The 15,600-nt window shown below is 35.1% G+C and overlaps 1 protein-coding gene across 1 annotated transcript; it reads right to left on the reverse strand.

Moving 5' to 3' along the window:
• Window positions 1-1,343: 1,343 nt before the first annotated feature.
• On the reverse strand, window positions 1,344-8,222 carry sla1a (Src like adaptor 1a). The gene is made up of 8 exons (XM_026929356.3): window positions 8,047-8,222; window positions 7,271-7,364; window positions 6,009-6,102; window positions 5,796-5,882; window positions 5,516-5,619; window positions 4,122-4,253; window positions 3,062-3,191; window positions 1,344-2,473 (listed from the first exon to the last, which is right to left on the reverse strand). The coding sequence occupies exons 2-8, from the start codon at window positions 7,341-7,343 to the stop codon at window positions 2,275-2,277; spliced, it is 819 nt and encodes a 272-aa protein (XP_026785157.1). The 5' UTR covers window positions 7,344-7,364; window positions 8,047-8,222; the 3' UTR covers window positions 1,344-2,274.
• Window positions 8,223-15,600: the final 7,378 nt, after the last annotated feature.

Genomic DNA, 15,600 nt, shown 5'->3' on the forward strand with positions numbered 1-15,600 from the left:
GTTATCACATGAAAGCAGCTATAAACAGTTGTTCCCTCACCAGCCTCTCTTTTTTAATAAGACAAAAAAAAAAATGCTGCTTGCCATGTGACGGAGAAACCAGAAAGCACAAAGTCCACTGTCCTTATGTTTTTATCCACTGCAGAAAACTTACTGACTGTTACTGACACTGGAGACTCCTTGCATAAATGTTAAACAAATGTCTACTTACAGAAAGCATCACAGTAAGGATTATAGATTTTCCTATATTAAATAACAGCATGCTTTTGAAATAAATTTAGATCATCTGGAGAGTCTGCCATGCAAGTCCTTGTGTGAGTTGTTACTATAGAAATGATAAGATATTAGAAGGAGAGCATTAATATAAAATTATTACCTTGCAGCTGAACTACTGTCAGAACTGCTGTTACAGAAAATTAACAGCTTCTCATTGGAGAATGTTATGCTATAACATGAATTAATGCCATACAGTAGAGTAAAACACAGCACATCCTGCATGGGGACAGATTTTATTTATTTTTTTAAAGTTATTTTATTTTACAATGGCCCTAAAAAAGAAATTGGAAAAAACCTAAAAACCTAAATAATAATAATAACAATAATAATAATAATAATAATAATAATATGCAGGGGAAAACAATATTTTTTAAAGAGCAGACTAAAGGCCCCTGCATCAGCTTTGAGATCCAAGCTTCTTCTTCAGAAGGCGTATTTGTAATACTAGTAATACAACGCAGCAGGCTATTAATACACAAGATACACACTTCCTTACTTCAGCAATCTGAATTTTCTCCAGAATATTTGGAACTATAGTTATGAGCAGTATGTACTGGCACAAAACCAGTATCATTATTACTGCAATTACACATTTTCAGTCTGCAAACATAATGAAAATTGGTTTATTTTAGACTTGCTTTAATCAAAAAGATTAAATAGTTCAAATGTTTTAGGTACACTAATAATCTGTCATCTGTTTTGTACATTATGGGTGGCACAGTGGTGCAGTGGGTAGTGTTACTGCCTCACAGCAAAGTTTGATACTGTGTTTGGCTTACTGTCTGTGTGGGTTTTCATATGTTCTCCAAGTGTCCACGTGGGGTTCCTCTGACCTCCTAAAAACATGCTGGTAGTTGGGTTGTCTTCTCTAAATAATTCTTAGATGTGAATGAGTATGAATGTGTGTCTGCATGATGCCCTGCAATGGACTTATGTCCCATCCAGGTATATTCCTACATCACACCCCATGTTGCCGGGATATACTCCAGATCCCCCATAACTCTGACCAGGAAATGCTCACTGAAGATGAATTAATGAAGAATGAACATCTGCATCATTACACATCAGTGAGTCAGTACAAATAAGTAAATTTAATTTTCCAAACATTTTCATGTAGAATTAAAAAAAAGAGAATAAAAACATCATGGAGGTGTCTGAGACCTGCAGAGACGGAAACAAGTGAGAGCCAAAGACTGCAGAAGACCGGTGGCAAGTTCTCCAAAAACAACGTACCGGTCGATTTCCTTAAGGTGGACACACACAAAAAAATCTTTTCATGTGCCTAAAACTTTTGCACAGTACTATAGATCCATGTAGAAAGCCTTTAAGAAACTAAGAACTCTTTAAGAAACTAAGAAAAAAAATAACCTTTAGAGTGTAGACAAACTTAAAGAAAAACATTTTGTAAAACTATTTAACTTTATATACAAAAATTATATACAATCTCCAGCAGCTCCTTTAAACAGGACTTTTTATTAGAAATATTAGAATAGAATAAAACTGAAGTAATCAGAATTCATTTTGTCAGGTGTAACTCGACACAAACAAATGTGTTTAATCAACACCCTATTAGGTTTACAACATCAGGCAATAAGCCAAGACAAGCTAAGAAGTGCTTAGCATGCTGTTTGTGCTGGTGTTTTTCTGGATAGAGACTCAGTATGTTCATCTACTGCAATTCAGCACTAAAACCTTAATCACTAGGTAAACAGAAAAAAATTTCTTCTTGAAAAGGTTTGTGCATTCATTCAAAGCAGGAATTTTGGACAAAATTTGTATTCGTAAACTATGCCTCCCATCTCAAATAAAGTGCCACTGAAAAAAAAAGTCCACGACATTCAGTAATCATCTTTGTCTCAATATAAAAGATCTATGATCATCTGAAAGGCTCAGAGTCACAGAAGGTTTATTGCTCACATTGTCTGAATAAAAATCCACCAGTTCCTTTAGCCGTATTTCCATGCACTGGTAAGTATAATAAAAATATCTGCCCATGTCCTAATTGATGTTTTCTCTCTCCATATCACTGTTGTCTGGCATCCCATAGACTGTCCAGCCCTTCTTGTTGCGTCGCCTTTTTCTCTCTTCTTCCTCAGCGATGGACAGATAGGCAGCGATGCTGCTTCTCACTCCATAGCTCACCATGCTGTGCCTGCTGTCCACACTGCTCTGATTATCACTGTTCAGCAGCTGAGACCTGGTCATGAAACAGAAATGAACCGTTTGTCAAGGAATATTACAACTGAGAGGATCTAAAAGCTGCTCAGAAATACAAAGCAGGATGAAGACAGTTACAAAAACACAGGTAGACATTACATTTATTAGAGAATATTTATATCATACTCAGGAAGGAAGATGCAACCTTTAATTTTGCTCTTCTGTTAAAATCTAATTTAATAATTTAACCATATTAAGCATTTAATCTGTAAATACTACAACTTTAGTATCTAACAACTTTGGTTAGTTGTGATGATAAAGGAACATCTGTGGAAACCTAACGTGTGAAATTTCTTATTTGTATCAAGTAAATGTCTTCTTCATTTTGTTCTAAGGGGATTTAAAGTTTTGCACTCAAATGTAAGCATTACTATAATGAAAACTAATCATTTTGAGTGAAATTTAAGGGAATGTTTCTTTAGGCAACACTACCAGTCCAAATGTTTTGACATTGAATATATATATTTTTTCATTATTTAAGGACATTTCATAAAGGTTTATGTTTGAAATTTGTGTCTAAGACTTGTGTAAATAGGAATGTGTTAATAACCAGATTTCTAATACCCACTTGTTCACTTTTCTCCAGTTGAAGTTGTGGCGCATCACCACAGGGGGTGCTTGTGAGACTGAACTGGGGGCAGTACTGCTAAGAGCCAGACATGGGGCTGAGAGAATGCAGCAGATGCCATCTGAAGAGTCTGAATCAAGACACACATACATTATACACATGCACATACACATGAACTTCTTATCTATAATACAGTCACACACACAGATAAACACACTTCGTGTGTAGCATACTGTGGCAAGTGTGGTGAAACTTTGCTAACAGACATGACTTCCCTTTTATGTTAGTTAAAATGCAACTCTTCTCAAGGACATGTCATACTTCACGCTTCCTGTTAACTCACAGTGACCGGACAAAGACAGATGGTATATTTCTGATGATTTAAAATACGAAATACTACTGTGTATTTTGTTTATAATCATGGAAAAATCATTATCATCAAATCATTATATAAGGTCCTTTTTGTATTTTCAAACTATAGAAAATACTTTGTTTGTGAATGGTTTATGAATAGCACAATAGTGTCAGGGAGGAAATTAAGAGGTAGTAATGTGTGACTGACTCAGTTCTTTTCACCATGTTGCAAAAGCCACCATGACTGTTAGCGGATATTTAAATTTTTTTAAAAGATGGACCTTGAATGTCCTTTATCTTGTTTTGCAGTAGCTAGCAAGCTGAGTACTAGCAGGTACGCAAAGATTCTATGAAAATATAACACCAGGTTAACATTTGTGATGCTGTAATACTTTAGAAACCACAGAGATATTAGAACTGATTCTTTACAATTTAGTGTAGACTACAAATGTTTCTGAAGGCTAAGTTGCATGTTAGCATTAGCTATCTTACAGGAAAATGATGGTAATATTGCCCTCATCTACTGAACTGACTATTGATCTCATCTCATTTCTATAAAATTACAGGGTTTTGTTTTTTACATGATGGGTATGATATATTATGTCTCAAACTCTATTCTGATGTATTTTTGCCTAATGTGCTACAGTGAATAATGTAGTGATGACACATTTCACTGTTCTCGGCATGTTTGGTGTTCAGTTCTCACCCGAGTAGTGGTTGACCATGTCCTCTAGGCACTGGAAAGTGAGACGAGGAGAGATGTAGTACCAGCTGTTGTCCAGACGCAGGATCTTATAATGCTTAATGACTCTGTGTCTCACAGACAGAGAATACACACCTGCAGGATGCACCATGCATTAACATTGCTCTTTATAAAATTAATAATTTTTCACATTCACAAGTCTGTTTCTCATTTTACATACACTACTGTGACTAGTGTAAAATCTTCTAATGGAATAGCATCTCTGAATGCCTGATATGTTCCCAATCATGGCTTAAGATCATCTAGTGCTAGTCTTCTCCATATTCCACATGTGAAAGTGGTGAAGGAACTTTACCATTACAATCCGTAATCATTACTGGCACATTACTTTTAGATTATTAGAATTATTGTACAATATTATTTAAATTGTAATTGTATACTTTTACATTTTACATTGTTATTATTTTCTACTTTCTGTCATTGCTGTTACTTATAGCATTATTTTTATTATTATTTGCTTATAGTATTTTACTATTTTATTTTATGACTACCTGGTCTTTTCTTATTCTGTTTTTTCTTTGCATTTTAAGGTGCTATATTATTATTATTATTAGTCGTAGTAGCAGTAGTAGTAGAGATGGCGCAATGCCACTTTTACTTTTTTGACACCGTTACAGAAACCTTAAGTTTCAGCCGATATCAATACCCATTCGATATTTTTCCTTTAAAGGCTACTAAGTAAAAAGAGTTCAAATGATTTCTTAAACCAAAGCATTTAAAATATATACAGTACTGTGCAAAAGACAGTTTTTTTTTTTGACAAAACACATAATGAAGGCTGCTGGGTTTTGCTGCAAAAATAAGAAGCAAATGTGACAGTCAAAGTCTCCAGAAGAACTGTGGCTGCTTCTACAAAATGCTCAGTAACACTTACAGCTCATTTCCTTATAAAACTGCACACATTGTACTTGAGACTACTTTTTTTTTTTTTAAAGCAAACAGTCGTCACACCAAATATTGAAGTTTCATATATTACTGTTTACTGTATAGTATTTTTTTTGTTGTTTATGTAGAAATATTTAATTTCATTATTTTTGAAGGCATCTTTGCTCTAAAGCATTTCTTTGCTTTGTCAAGACTTCTGCACAGTACTGTATGTGTGTGTGTGTATTGTGTGTGTGATGTGATACACACATACACATACACACACACACACACACACATATATATACATATATATATATATATATATATATATATATATATATATATATATATATATATATATATGTATGTATGTATATATATCAGATAGGTGCCATCTCAAATTATTATTATTATTATTATTATTATTATTATTATTATTATTTCATGTAAGGGTTCATGAGCAGTCTCACCTCGTTGGCTTGGACTTTCTCTGATGAGGAAAGAGCCGACTGTGTTGCCAGGTAAATGTAGCAGTTCCTCTGCTTTTTGCCTCCCCACTCCTTCAAATAGCCATCTTGAGAAACATGACAAATATTACTAAGTCAGGCAACAAAACAGGCATGTATGGAATATCCAATATTTCACTTGTTTTATATAAGTATGTAAGTATTAACAAACTGGAATCTTTTTAGACAGGGGTGTCTTTTGACTTTTGACTCTGCAAATTGAATAATGTGCTTGTATACAAACCCATGATAGACCTTTGCCACATGATTATTTGGGATGTAGTTCTCAGTTCCAGTTTGCAAAGAGCGGACTTTCCACCAGCAGGCCTCCCTACACATGACATTAGTAAAGCAAACTAGTTTGACGCAGAAGAAACTAGTAATGTCAGAAACATTTAGAATTATAATGAAGTAAAAATCAAATAACGTAGCATAAAAGAATTGAAAATGTACTCACTGAGCCAGAACCTTCAGTTTCTCTCCCATCCTAAACATCGGCTCACTTATGTCTCGGCATGGGTAGTCCGAAATTACTACCAAATTCTCATCATCTGTGGATGAGAAATCACAGTAGAAGGTTTTTTTGTTTGTTTGCTTGTTTTTTTGTTTTTTTTTTACTTACACAGCTATCACTTAAGAACAGTGCCCATGGGACTACATGACACATACATAAACCTAAGAAGGTGGGGATTAACATTCCATAACAACACATCTCGTACTGTAGTGCCGGCTATAATTAAAATCACAGGTTTATATTAATGCATTAATTGTAAGTTATTGTTATTTTTGTTTCTATAGTAACAAACAATCCTTCACAGGGACTTGTATGCCAGACACTCCACATAACCTAAGTCTAAAAATAAACAGAACATTTTTAATTATTGGCTGTGGGATAAGACTAATAAAATATTATGTGTTGTTATAGGAAAACAATATTTTGGGGTGTTAACAGTTACTCTGCTTCATTTCAGGCCACATCACACCACCATGTCGCTATAACAGCACACTCCCAAGTGTTTTATTCTTTGCTTATAAGTTTTTATGAAGATTTTAATATGTCTGGTGCTGCCATGACACTATCATGATAGAGTTATGCATGTTTTCCCTGGCGGTTAAGAAAATTGTCCTTAATTGTACAATTTATATTTTTCTTCATGAAAACCTATAGCATTGTCATGACACTGTGACAGATGATGTTTTTTTCTTGACTTTAAATCAATTATTTGTATTTTTTTAAATAATAATTTCACAGTTTATAGGATTTTAAAAATAAAACCTATAACCTGTATGTCAAAGGACCATATTAACAGGGTTATTTATTTTCTCAGACTATATTTTAATTATATTGAGTTTGGGCTTCATGTTAACTAGAAGTACACTAGAATATAAAGTCAGTTATCATAACATAACACAAGTCAGCCTAAAAAGGTTTGTCACTCAACTTAGGTGTTAGGTCAACTTGATATAAAATTACTGCCTGTTGGAATAAGCTTTTATCAACATTTATATAAGATTATGCCTGTTGTCATGAAGGCGTTAGGTCAGTTGTAGCTCATGTAGCTCTATGAACACCACCCTTACATAGCCAGGTATAAAGAGTGACTATATTCACTTTTTAAAAACAAACTCTTATACACAATCACAAGCTCAGTAAAACCATGGGAAAATCCCAGTTTCTGATCTGAGTTATGTGATCTAATAGAAATGATGAAAACCCACCTTTAAAGGAGGCATCAAAGTGATTGGTTGCAGTGTGATTCTCAGCTACTTGGCCTTTTATTATATTCCCCATGATGGCAGTCCTGGAAGAAAACTGTATTGCCACACAGAGTTATTACACTCATTTTTCAAATTGCATTAGCAATGCTATGTTACAATCCCACAGCTGTCACCACTGTGCTTTCAATTTCGCAACTTCCTCAAAGTGGCTGAAGTGTTATCTCCAGTAAGACACACTCAGCAGGATGGGGAAGCTGTGGGGAGCCTATCAGAAGTCTATCAAAATTTTCCACTGGAAACCCATTTGCAAAAACGAAAAACTTTCTTCGAATAATTGACTGCAGCGAAGAAAAACAAGCCTTTGACAGACCCAGCTGCTTGTATTTATATGTGAATCATATCAAACATTTCAAGGTTGGTAAAAGAAACTATCCAAGCCTCTTCTATTTGTCACTAAAGTCATGTATATCCTTCTGTCTCTTAACAGGTAGAAAATGCTAGAAAAGGGAGGGGTCAGTACTGAAAGTAGGCATTGAGGTCATAGGACAAAGATACAGAATGTACAATGCCATATTAACAAATGCAAATGAAATAATCAGGGCAAATATGGGACACATTTTATGAATTATGAATAGTGCAATCATAAAACAAGCTAAATGTGGCTGTCCAAATTTTGAATGAATTACATCCATTACACATTGAGCATGTAAACAAAAGAAAGATATATATTTTTTTAGAAAAAATGAAAAACAAACAAAAAAAAAATCCAAACTCACCTTTATTTCAGTTCTTGAGCTGATATGTATCCATTCCCTTTAAAGGAGACAGTTACGATGGAGTCATCACTGGTGAGTGGCAGAGGAAGGCTAACTACTGTGTCAGTAGAGATGTGCAGAGACTTGTTACATTTGCACTGCAACAATGCACTGACACTTCAGTGTTGAAGGGCTTGAGTCTAAAAGTGAGAACCCTGCCTCTGGCTGAACACTTCCTCTGCTGAAATGAGGAAGACGAAAGCACACAACCACTGACCATGTTCTTGTATTAGAGATGCGTTTCAAAATGGTGTGATTATTTCATTTCCTTTTAACATGATAGTGTATTGATGTTGATAATTCCTAACAGTAATTATCACTATAAAATACATTATCTTTTACTGATATGTGTGTGTCTGTGTGTGTGTGTGTGTGTTTGTGTGTGTGTGCCCATGTGTGTATTTGTGTGGTCAGAACACACGCAAGCACTCTTAAAGTACAGGAAGTATGAGCCAGCACTACACCAATAACACCCGTCAAAGCTGGCAGGTTGTTTTTTTTTAATGCGAGCTAGATTTTGTAGTGTTAGTATTTGTTAGTGATAGTGTTAACTGTAATGTTTTGTTGGTGATTTGGGCCAAAAGTGAATGTCACTAATAGAATGTGGCTATTTTTAATTTTTTTTGCTTTTTGGATTACCAGAGAAAACAATTGTAGATTGAAAACATACGACCTATTTTTTTTTTTTTTTACGTTGCTCATATGTTTTGCAATAAGTGACAAGGTCTACATTTATTTCAACTTTACTTCATGCTCTTGTCTTATGGTTACTATCCTGTAACCAATCCTATAGTTGTTATTGCTGTTCTTTTGGCTGCTCTCCCCACAGCAGATCATCAGTCCGCATATTTGATTTGGCACAGTTTTTACGCTGGATGCCCTTCTCAACACAACCCTCCCCAGTTTTATCTGGGTTTGGGCCCGGCACTGGGAGCGCACTGTCGTGTGTTACTTGTGGGTTGGTTCCTTGGCCGGGACTCGAACCTGGGCTGCAGTGGTGAGAGCACTGAAGCCTAACCACTAGTCCTCCAGGGACCCTAACCAATCCTATAGTATAATACCCAACTTGTAACACTAGTCTAAGATTTAAATATCTTTCAAAGAAATGTACTCTCTTTTTTTTTTCAATGTCATTTTAAAATAAATTATAAATTACCATTAAAATTAATTACATATTACATACAGCAATTTGGATAAATACGGGCCTTTTTGCCTACATCTATTAACTATAAGGGTGAATCAAATGAAAACCTTTTTTTTTTTTTTTTTTTTTTTTTGTGTATTTTGCATTGTTTATTATAAACAGGTGTCAAAATCGTGTATCGTTTTTCTACATAATCTCCATTTCATTCAGTGCAAGTGTTCCAGCACCTAATGAGTGTCTGCATTTCTCTAGAAAACAGCTTGATTCAATTTTAATTGATCTTGCACTTTTTTAAGATTTCATTTCCTCACTTTTGTAAATAGGAGAATTAATTAAACCCACGAGCAGCTGACATTGTGGTTTTTATCAGAAGTACTTTTGCAAAACTGAATTTCACAGAGCTGTAACACTTTTTTCACAGAGCTGTAACACGTTTGCAAGAAACAAAAAACAAACAACAATGGAAAAAAAAACACATACTCACTTGCTATAAAATTTCATTTTGTGTAATTTTTGATATAAAAGTTATACCATACCCAATGAAAAATTCGAGAATAAGGCTCTATCTAAATACGCTCCAGTGTCCAAACATGTGCAGAGTAAAACTGACATTGAAGCTAGTTTAATATCTGCTGTCTGTCCCTCTATTAGAGCTGTTCATGTTGTGTTTCTGTGAAATGATAGAAGTGCAAATCTGTTCAAGCTTGATATATCAAGGAAAGCAAACACAGTGTGCACTTTATTTTGCTCTCGTTTTGAGGCTCATACACGAAAGGCAAAAATTAGGAACTTTCTAAAACACTCTTTGCTTGCCCTTGTATACTCCTCCACAAAGTTCAATGAAACTGGAAGAAAAAAACCCTAGATATCTTTGTGTAGTATGTGAGTGTGTGGGTTAACAGCACAGATCTGAAGAGATCAGTGTATTCATAGCCCAAAAAGGAACCCAGATTAGCTCCCTACTCTCGTCACCTGCTCCTGTACATAGATGACTCAAATTTAATCTGTACATAGTGATGTAGTAGGGTTATTTTACTGCCTGTTGGTGGATAACACACTGGAAAAAAAGATATATTAGCAAATGAACATATCTTGAATAAAGGAAAGTGTATTTAATATTTCTCATTGTGAGATTATTGTATAACAAATATAAGACCATTAAGCCTACTTCTACACATATTTACACATTTCAAGCTTAAAATGGCCTTATTTTATACTGACTGATAATTTTGCTTCTTTCTAGAAATAAATGCTTGAAATAAGCAAAATTATCTGCCAATGGAATAAGACAATTTTCAAGTTTGGAATGAGTAAATAAAATCTAATAAATAAGATTAATAATCTGTTTAAAAACAAACCACTAATGAGAAATACGAGTTGAATTTGCCTTTATTCAAAAACTTTTTGTACAAGCTAAGATATCATTTTTTTGCAGTGCACAGTCACAAATCCTTTGACATGAAATAAAAAAACACAGTTATTTACATTAGAACATATTAATCAGTAACAACTATAAGTGATTCAATAACTACAGTGAAATTAATAAGAACGTTATGAGAGTGAGGAATGCACATCTGGACCTGCTGATGGATCATGGTAGTTTAAGGATCTAAATCTTAGTGCAAGTTCTTTTTCAATTTCCGATTCACTGTCCCTTAACTTTCTTTGCTCAAGCAATAGTGTTTGTGGGTGCACACTTCAAAAGCGAACTGTACTCTAGTGATGCCTTGTGGTTACTTTGAACATCTCCTAAATGCCTGCAAGTTCACTGATCACAGGCAAGAATCATGCTTTAGAAGTGCGCATTATAATCCCTTAATGCAATACAGCTAGATGACTGTCTTACATCATTTTCTATCCCGTGGAGCCTTCAGTATTTTTCCTCTGAGAAGCTGAAGCCTGTCATTAGATTTTTCGGGATGAGTGTCGTAAGCCTTTAGGAGGATAGATAGCAATTTGTTTTAGCATAAAAATGTGTAGCATTTTCTTTGTCTGAGACATGTTTTAATCATATGTTCTTCAAGGAAACCAACTCTTATCTTTTTGACATCTTTCTGCATGATATTTTACTCTTTTATACATTCAGATCACCATCTTATGATCTTCTTATGATGCATGAATGTAATACCGGGCAGCACAGTGGTCAGCACAGCCTTGCTACACTAGCAGCTCCAGGGTCCCTGGTTTGATCCTGAGCTCAGATTATTGTCTGTGTAGCGTTTCCCATGTTCTCAACATGTCTACGTGGGTTTACTCTGGGTTCTCCAGTTTCCTCACACCTTTCAAAAAACATGCCAGAAGGTGGACTGGTCACTCCAAATTGCCCTGGGTGTGAATGTGTGTGTGCATGATGTCTTCAGATGGACCGGTTTCCTATCCAAGGTGTATTCCTGCCTCACGACCAGTGTAAAGGATAAAACAGTTACTGAAGATAAACGAATATAATACAGGAATGTAATTTAACTGCAATAATATATTTAATAACACTTTTGATCATTTAAAATAACACTATATGGACTATTTGCTATTCATGTTTATGAATATACAGAGCTGTACAAATCATTCTCCTCCATTCTAGCTGCAGTTGGTCCCTTTCCCTTGTTTTTCAATGACCTTCTGGCTGCCAGAGATCCAACGACATGAGATTAAGTTATGACGGAAACTGGCACAGAATATTAAGTTTAAATAAATGAGAAGCAGGTAAGCTGTGAATGGTTTTAGCTGGTTTATGTAAATTAAAACAAATGCAGCTTGGTTGCCTATCTATAAAGACAATGTGGCTAACTTTCTCACCAAGTAGCTAAAACAGTCGCGAATCTATGTTCTATATCTTTCCTTCCTGCCTGCCTTTCTTTTACACATGAGTCCCCTGCTACTTATTGAGTATGTTTTTACGTTTGGTCTTATTTAATTATTTACGTTTGGTGTTATTTAATTATATCCCTAGGAAAGAATTAAGCTTCATAATAAGACATATTTTTTGACAGTTAACTTCCCTTTCTTTTGTAGCTTTGGTGTGTCTTAACTTCTTCCTGTGGATATTAATGGCAGCATGCAATAAATGTATTTATGGTGTCAGCTCTGACCAACAGGAAGACATGATGGTTTTCACAGAATTTCATTTGTAAGTGATCAAGAAACAGATAATAGTTCAGTCACAGTTTAAATAAAGCTTAAAGCTTTAAGCTTTATTCTCTAGAAGTTACGTGTAATACTGGGGAAAACACACATGGGTAAAAACATGTTTAGATTTTTCTCACTATGTTAGGTGCATTTTTACTGTGTGATAACAAAAATGCTTATGTGGTTACAGTATGGACCCTGTAAGAAAAGGAAGATATAAGTTCAATCTTCAATTTAATCATTAGACCAGAAAGAGAAAGCAGATGCATGAATTAAAATGTTGTCAGAATGTTTGTTTTGTTGGAAAGGCTTCTTGAGTATTTTTCCAGATACCTTATTGCCATATTGATTTTGCATTATTTTCAACATTCTTAGAACTAAACCAGAGTTTTAAAATGGAAAACTTTAAAAAGGCTGTATTTAAAAAAAAAAAAAAAAAAAAAAAAAAAAAAAAAGCAAAAGAAGACAGTTTCACTTTTGTGAAACATTACATTCAGACACAGAGTTTTAAATGTTTTGATTCATTTATAGTTGATTTCATTTTCACCATTTCACCATTTAAGTCTACAAATTCCAAAGATAATAGACACAATTCTATGAATATCTGTAACTTGCATTAAAAATAAGACTGAAATGTGGGTGTCCTTTTTTCACTGGAGGCTATTTTTGCATGCTAAATTGTCTGCTAAAGTCGTTATCTGATCCACAGTAATTTATAATAGGTAACTGTCTATGCTAATGCAGCTCTGCACTTTTAATTCAGTCTTTTGGATGATTTTTGTCAAAACAAATATATTGTTTTTTACATTTGCCAATAATTCTTGCACTGTGGCTCTGAGGCTTAATCTTCTCGTAGCAAGACCTCCGAACTGCAGAGTAATAGTGTGGTTATCAATGCTTAGCAGTTCTTTCAAAAATGTGCGCTAGCTTAATTAATGCCATTTGTGCTGCCTGAGTCACTCCTGTTATATTGTAGGTGTGATGGGCGCATGTAACACACAGCAGCGTTTGTTTATAGTCTGGACTGACCACAGAACTGGAGTAGAGATCAACTCTGCATCGCTCATCCAGACCTCAGTGGAAACTCTTACACACGTAGGCCAATTGTGTCACTGAGTAAACTGCCTTCTGCAGCTGTGTTAACCCACTACACAGTGAGATGCCACTTACAAATGACTGCGGAAGGATCTGTCTCAGACAGGCCTAATAACTCAAATGTGCATTACTCTAAAAAGTTGCCTGAAGAAAGCTGTTTAATTCCAAAAACATGATTGATTAAAGGTTAAATTCCTCTACTTTTATTATTTGTGTTATCAATTTCATTTATAAAATGAAAGTTTGGTCAATGTTACATGGCATCTACAGTACATAAGCTATTCATAGCAATTGACAGATCTACATAAACACTTATAAAAGATTATTGAAAAAGGAATCTGCTGTCATTGAGGCTACTTCAATTTTAAGGTCAAGTTTGACACAACACCTGAGTCAAGTGACAGATGTTTGTTGACATACAGTTGTGCTATGTCACTTTATTGGGTGACTTAGAGTCAAACGTTATGACACCTGACAATTATAATTACATTTTACATCAAAATATCAGAGTTATGTATATTTTCTCTGGCCCTTAAGAAACATTAGTTTCAACAACACTGTAATGACTGAGTTATGTATATTTTCTCTGGCCCCAAAACAGAGAGATTGTGTAGGCTTGACTGCAGCTTGACAGAGAGTGACAGAGACTTTTGGTTGTTCTCACCTTTGTTGAATTTTCTAATTAACTTCACTTGGTAAGTTAGAACTGAAGACAAACACATTATTGAGAAAGAACAGATAATGTGTTCTAAATGGACATATTTACACCATTATCCGGGGCAACTAACATTTATCTCATTTATATAAATGAGCAGTTGAGGGTTAAGGGCCTTGCTCAGGGGCCCAGCAGTGGCAGCTTGGTAGTGCAGGGATCTGATCTCGTGACAGTCCAAGCAGACGTCCAATGTCTGAACCACTGAACTACCACTGCCCCAAAATGAAGTACAGATACAAATAGGAAGGGCACACTTTTTTTTACTTATTTATCTATTTGTCTGTTTGTTTGTATGTTTATTTAAAATCTTGCCAGAACGGTTCACAGAGAATTTGGATGAGACTACAGGTTTTCATCAGGACTGCAACAAAAAAGTGGTGCAACCAAGTGGGTGGTTTTTACTTTCATGTGAATGTGAGCAAGTGGCCAGATATGAAGGACAAGTCACTGGACAAGCAAAGACCACAGCCATTAACAAATGTGTGTCATTGGGCAATACATGTACAGCATCCTTAGTAACTGCCTGGTCTGGTCAGATTGGTTTAAATTAAACTACTAGTATGTTTATATATTGGGAAATAAAACCAAATAAATTTATTAGAAAATATTTCTGGCAGATACAAACAAAAATAATAACTGCACAAGCAGGATATTAAAAAAAAAACAATCCTAGATTGATGTAGCTGAGATTAAGAAACTGGAATTCATAGACCACGCTACCAGTGCTGGCATCTCTACCTCTGTTTTTCCCAGTATTTTATCATTTTTCCAGGGGAATAATAGTAAGGTTCATTAAAAAAAAACTTCCAGTTTAGGCCACGCCCACTTCAGGTTTATATCTGAATACAGATACAGATATTTGGAGCTGTAAACAGATATGGATACAGATACAGATAGCGTCATTACACTGCTATTGGCAAGCTACATGACCACAATGTACCTCTGACATATCAGAAGTAGACAGAGATACAAAGTCAGTTCCGTTGCAATATAAGTATTATGGCAACTTTGCATCAACATTGACAAATGCAGTGTTTATGGCACCTGGAATGAGACATTATAAATGTTTATGTAGGTGTATGACGGCAGCACTTTGGCACAGTGGGAAGAATTGCTGCCTCACAGGTCTAGGATCCTGAATTCGATCCTGAGCTTGGGTTACTGTGTAGAGTTTCGCATGCTCTTTCTGTTTCTTTGTGTCTGTGTCTCCAGTTCCCTTGCAACTAGGTGGATCAGTTACACTAAATTGCTGACAGGTGTGAATAAATTTGTGAATGTGTGTGTGCATGGTGTCCTGAAATGGTTCAGGGTGAATTCCTCCGCCTTGTGACCAGTGTTCCCAGGATTGGGTCCAGATCCACTGCAGCCCTGACCAGAATAAAACAATTACAGAGGAAGAATGAATGAATTAATGAATGTAGGTATATATCAGTTGTCA

This window comes from Pangasianodon hypophthalmus, chromosome 23 (genome assembly GCF_027358585.1).
Source record: "Pangasianodon hypophthalmus isolate fPanHyp1 chromosome 23, fPanHyp1.pri, whole genome shotgun sequence".
Classification (NCBI taxonomy): Eukaryota; Metazoa; Chordata; class Actinopteri; order Siluriformes; family Pangasiidae; genus Pangasianodon; species Pangasianodon hypophthalmus.

What these genes read in the sequence shown, in the direction of transcription:
- sla1a (XM_026929356.3), bottom strand. Translation starts at nt 7,343, where the DNA reads ATGGGGAATATAATAAAAGGCCAAGTAGCTGAGAATCACACTGCAACC. An exon ending in CTTTGATGCCTCCTTTAAAG is followed by an intron (nt 6,103 to 7,270) that starts GTGGGTTTTCAT and finishes TCTCATCCACAG; the next exon opens with ATGATGAGAATTTGGTAGTA. An exon ending in GTGGCAAAGGTCTATCATGG is followed by an intron (nt 5,620 to 5,795) that starts GTTTGTATACAA and finishes ATGTTTCTCAAG; the next exon opens with ATGGCTATTTGAAGGAGTGG.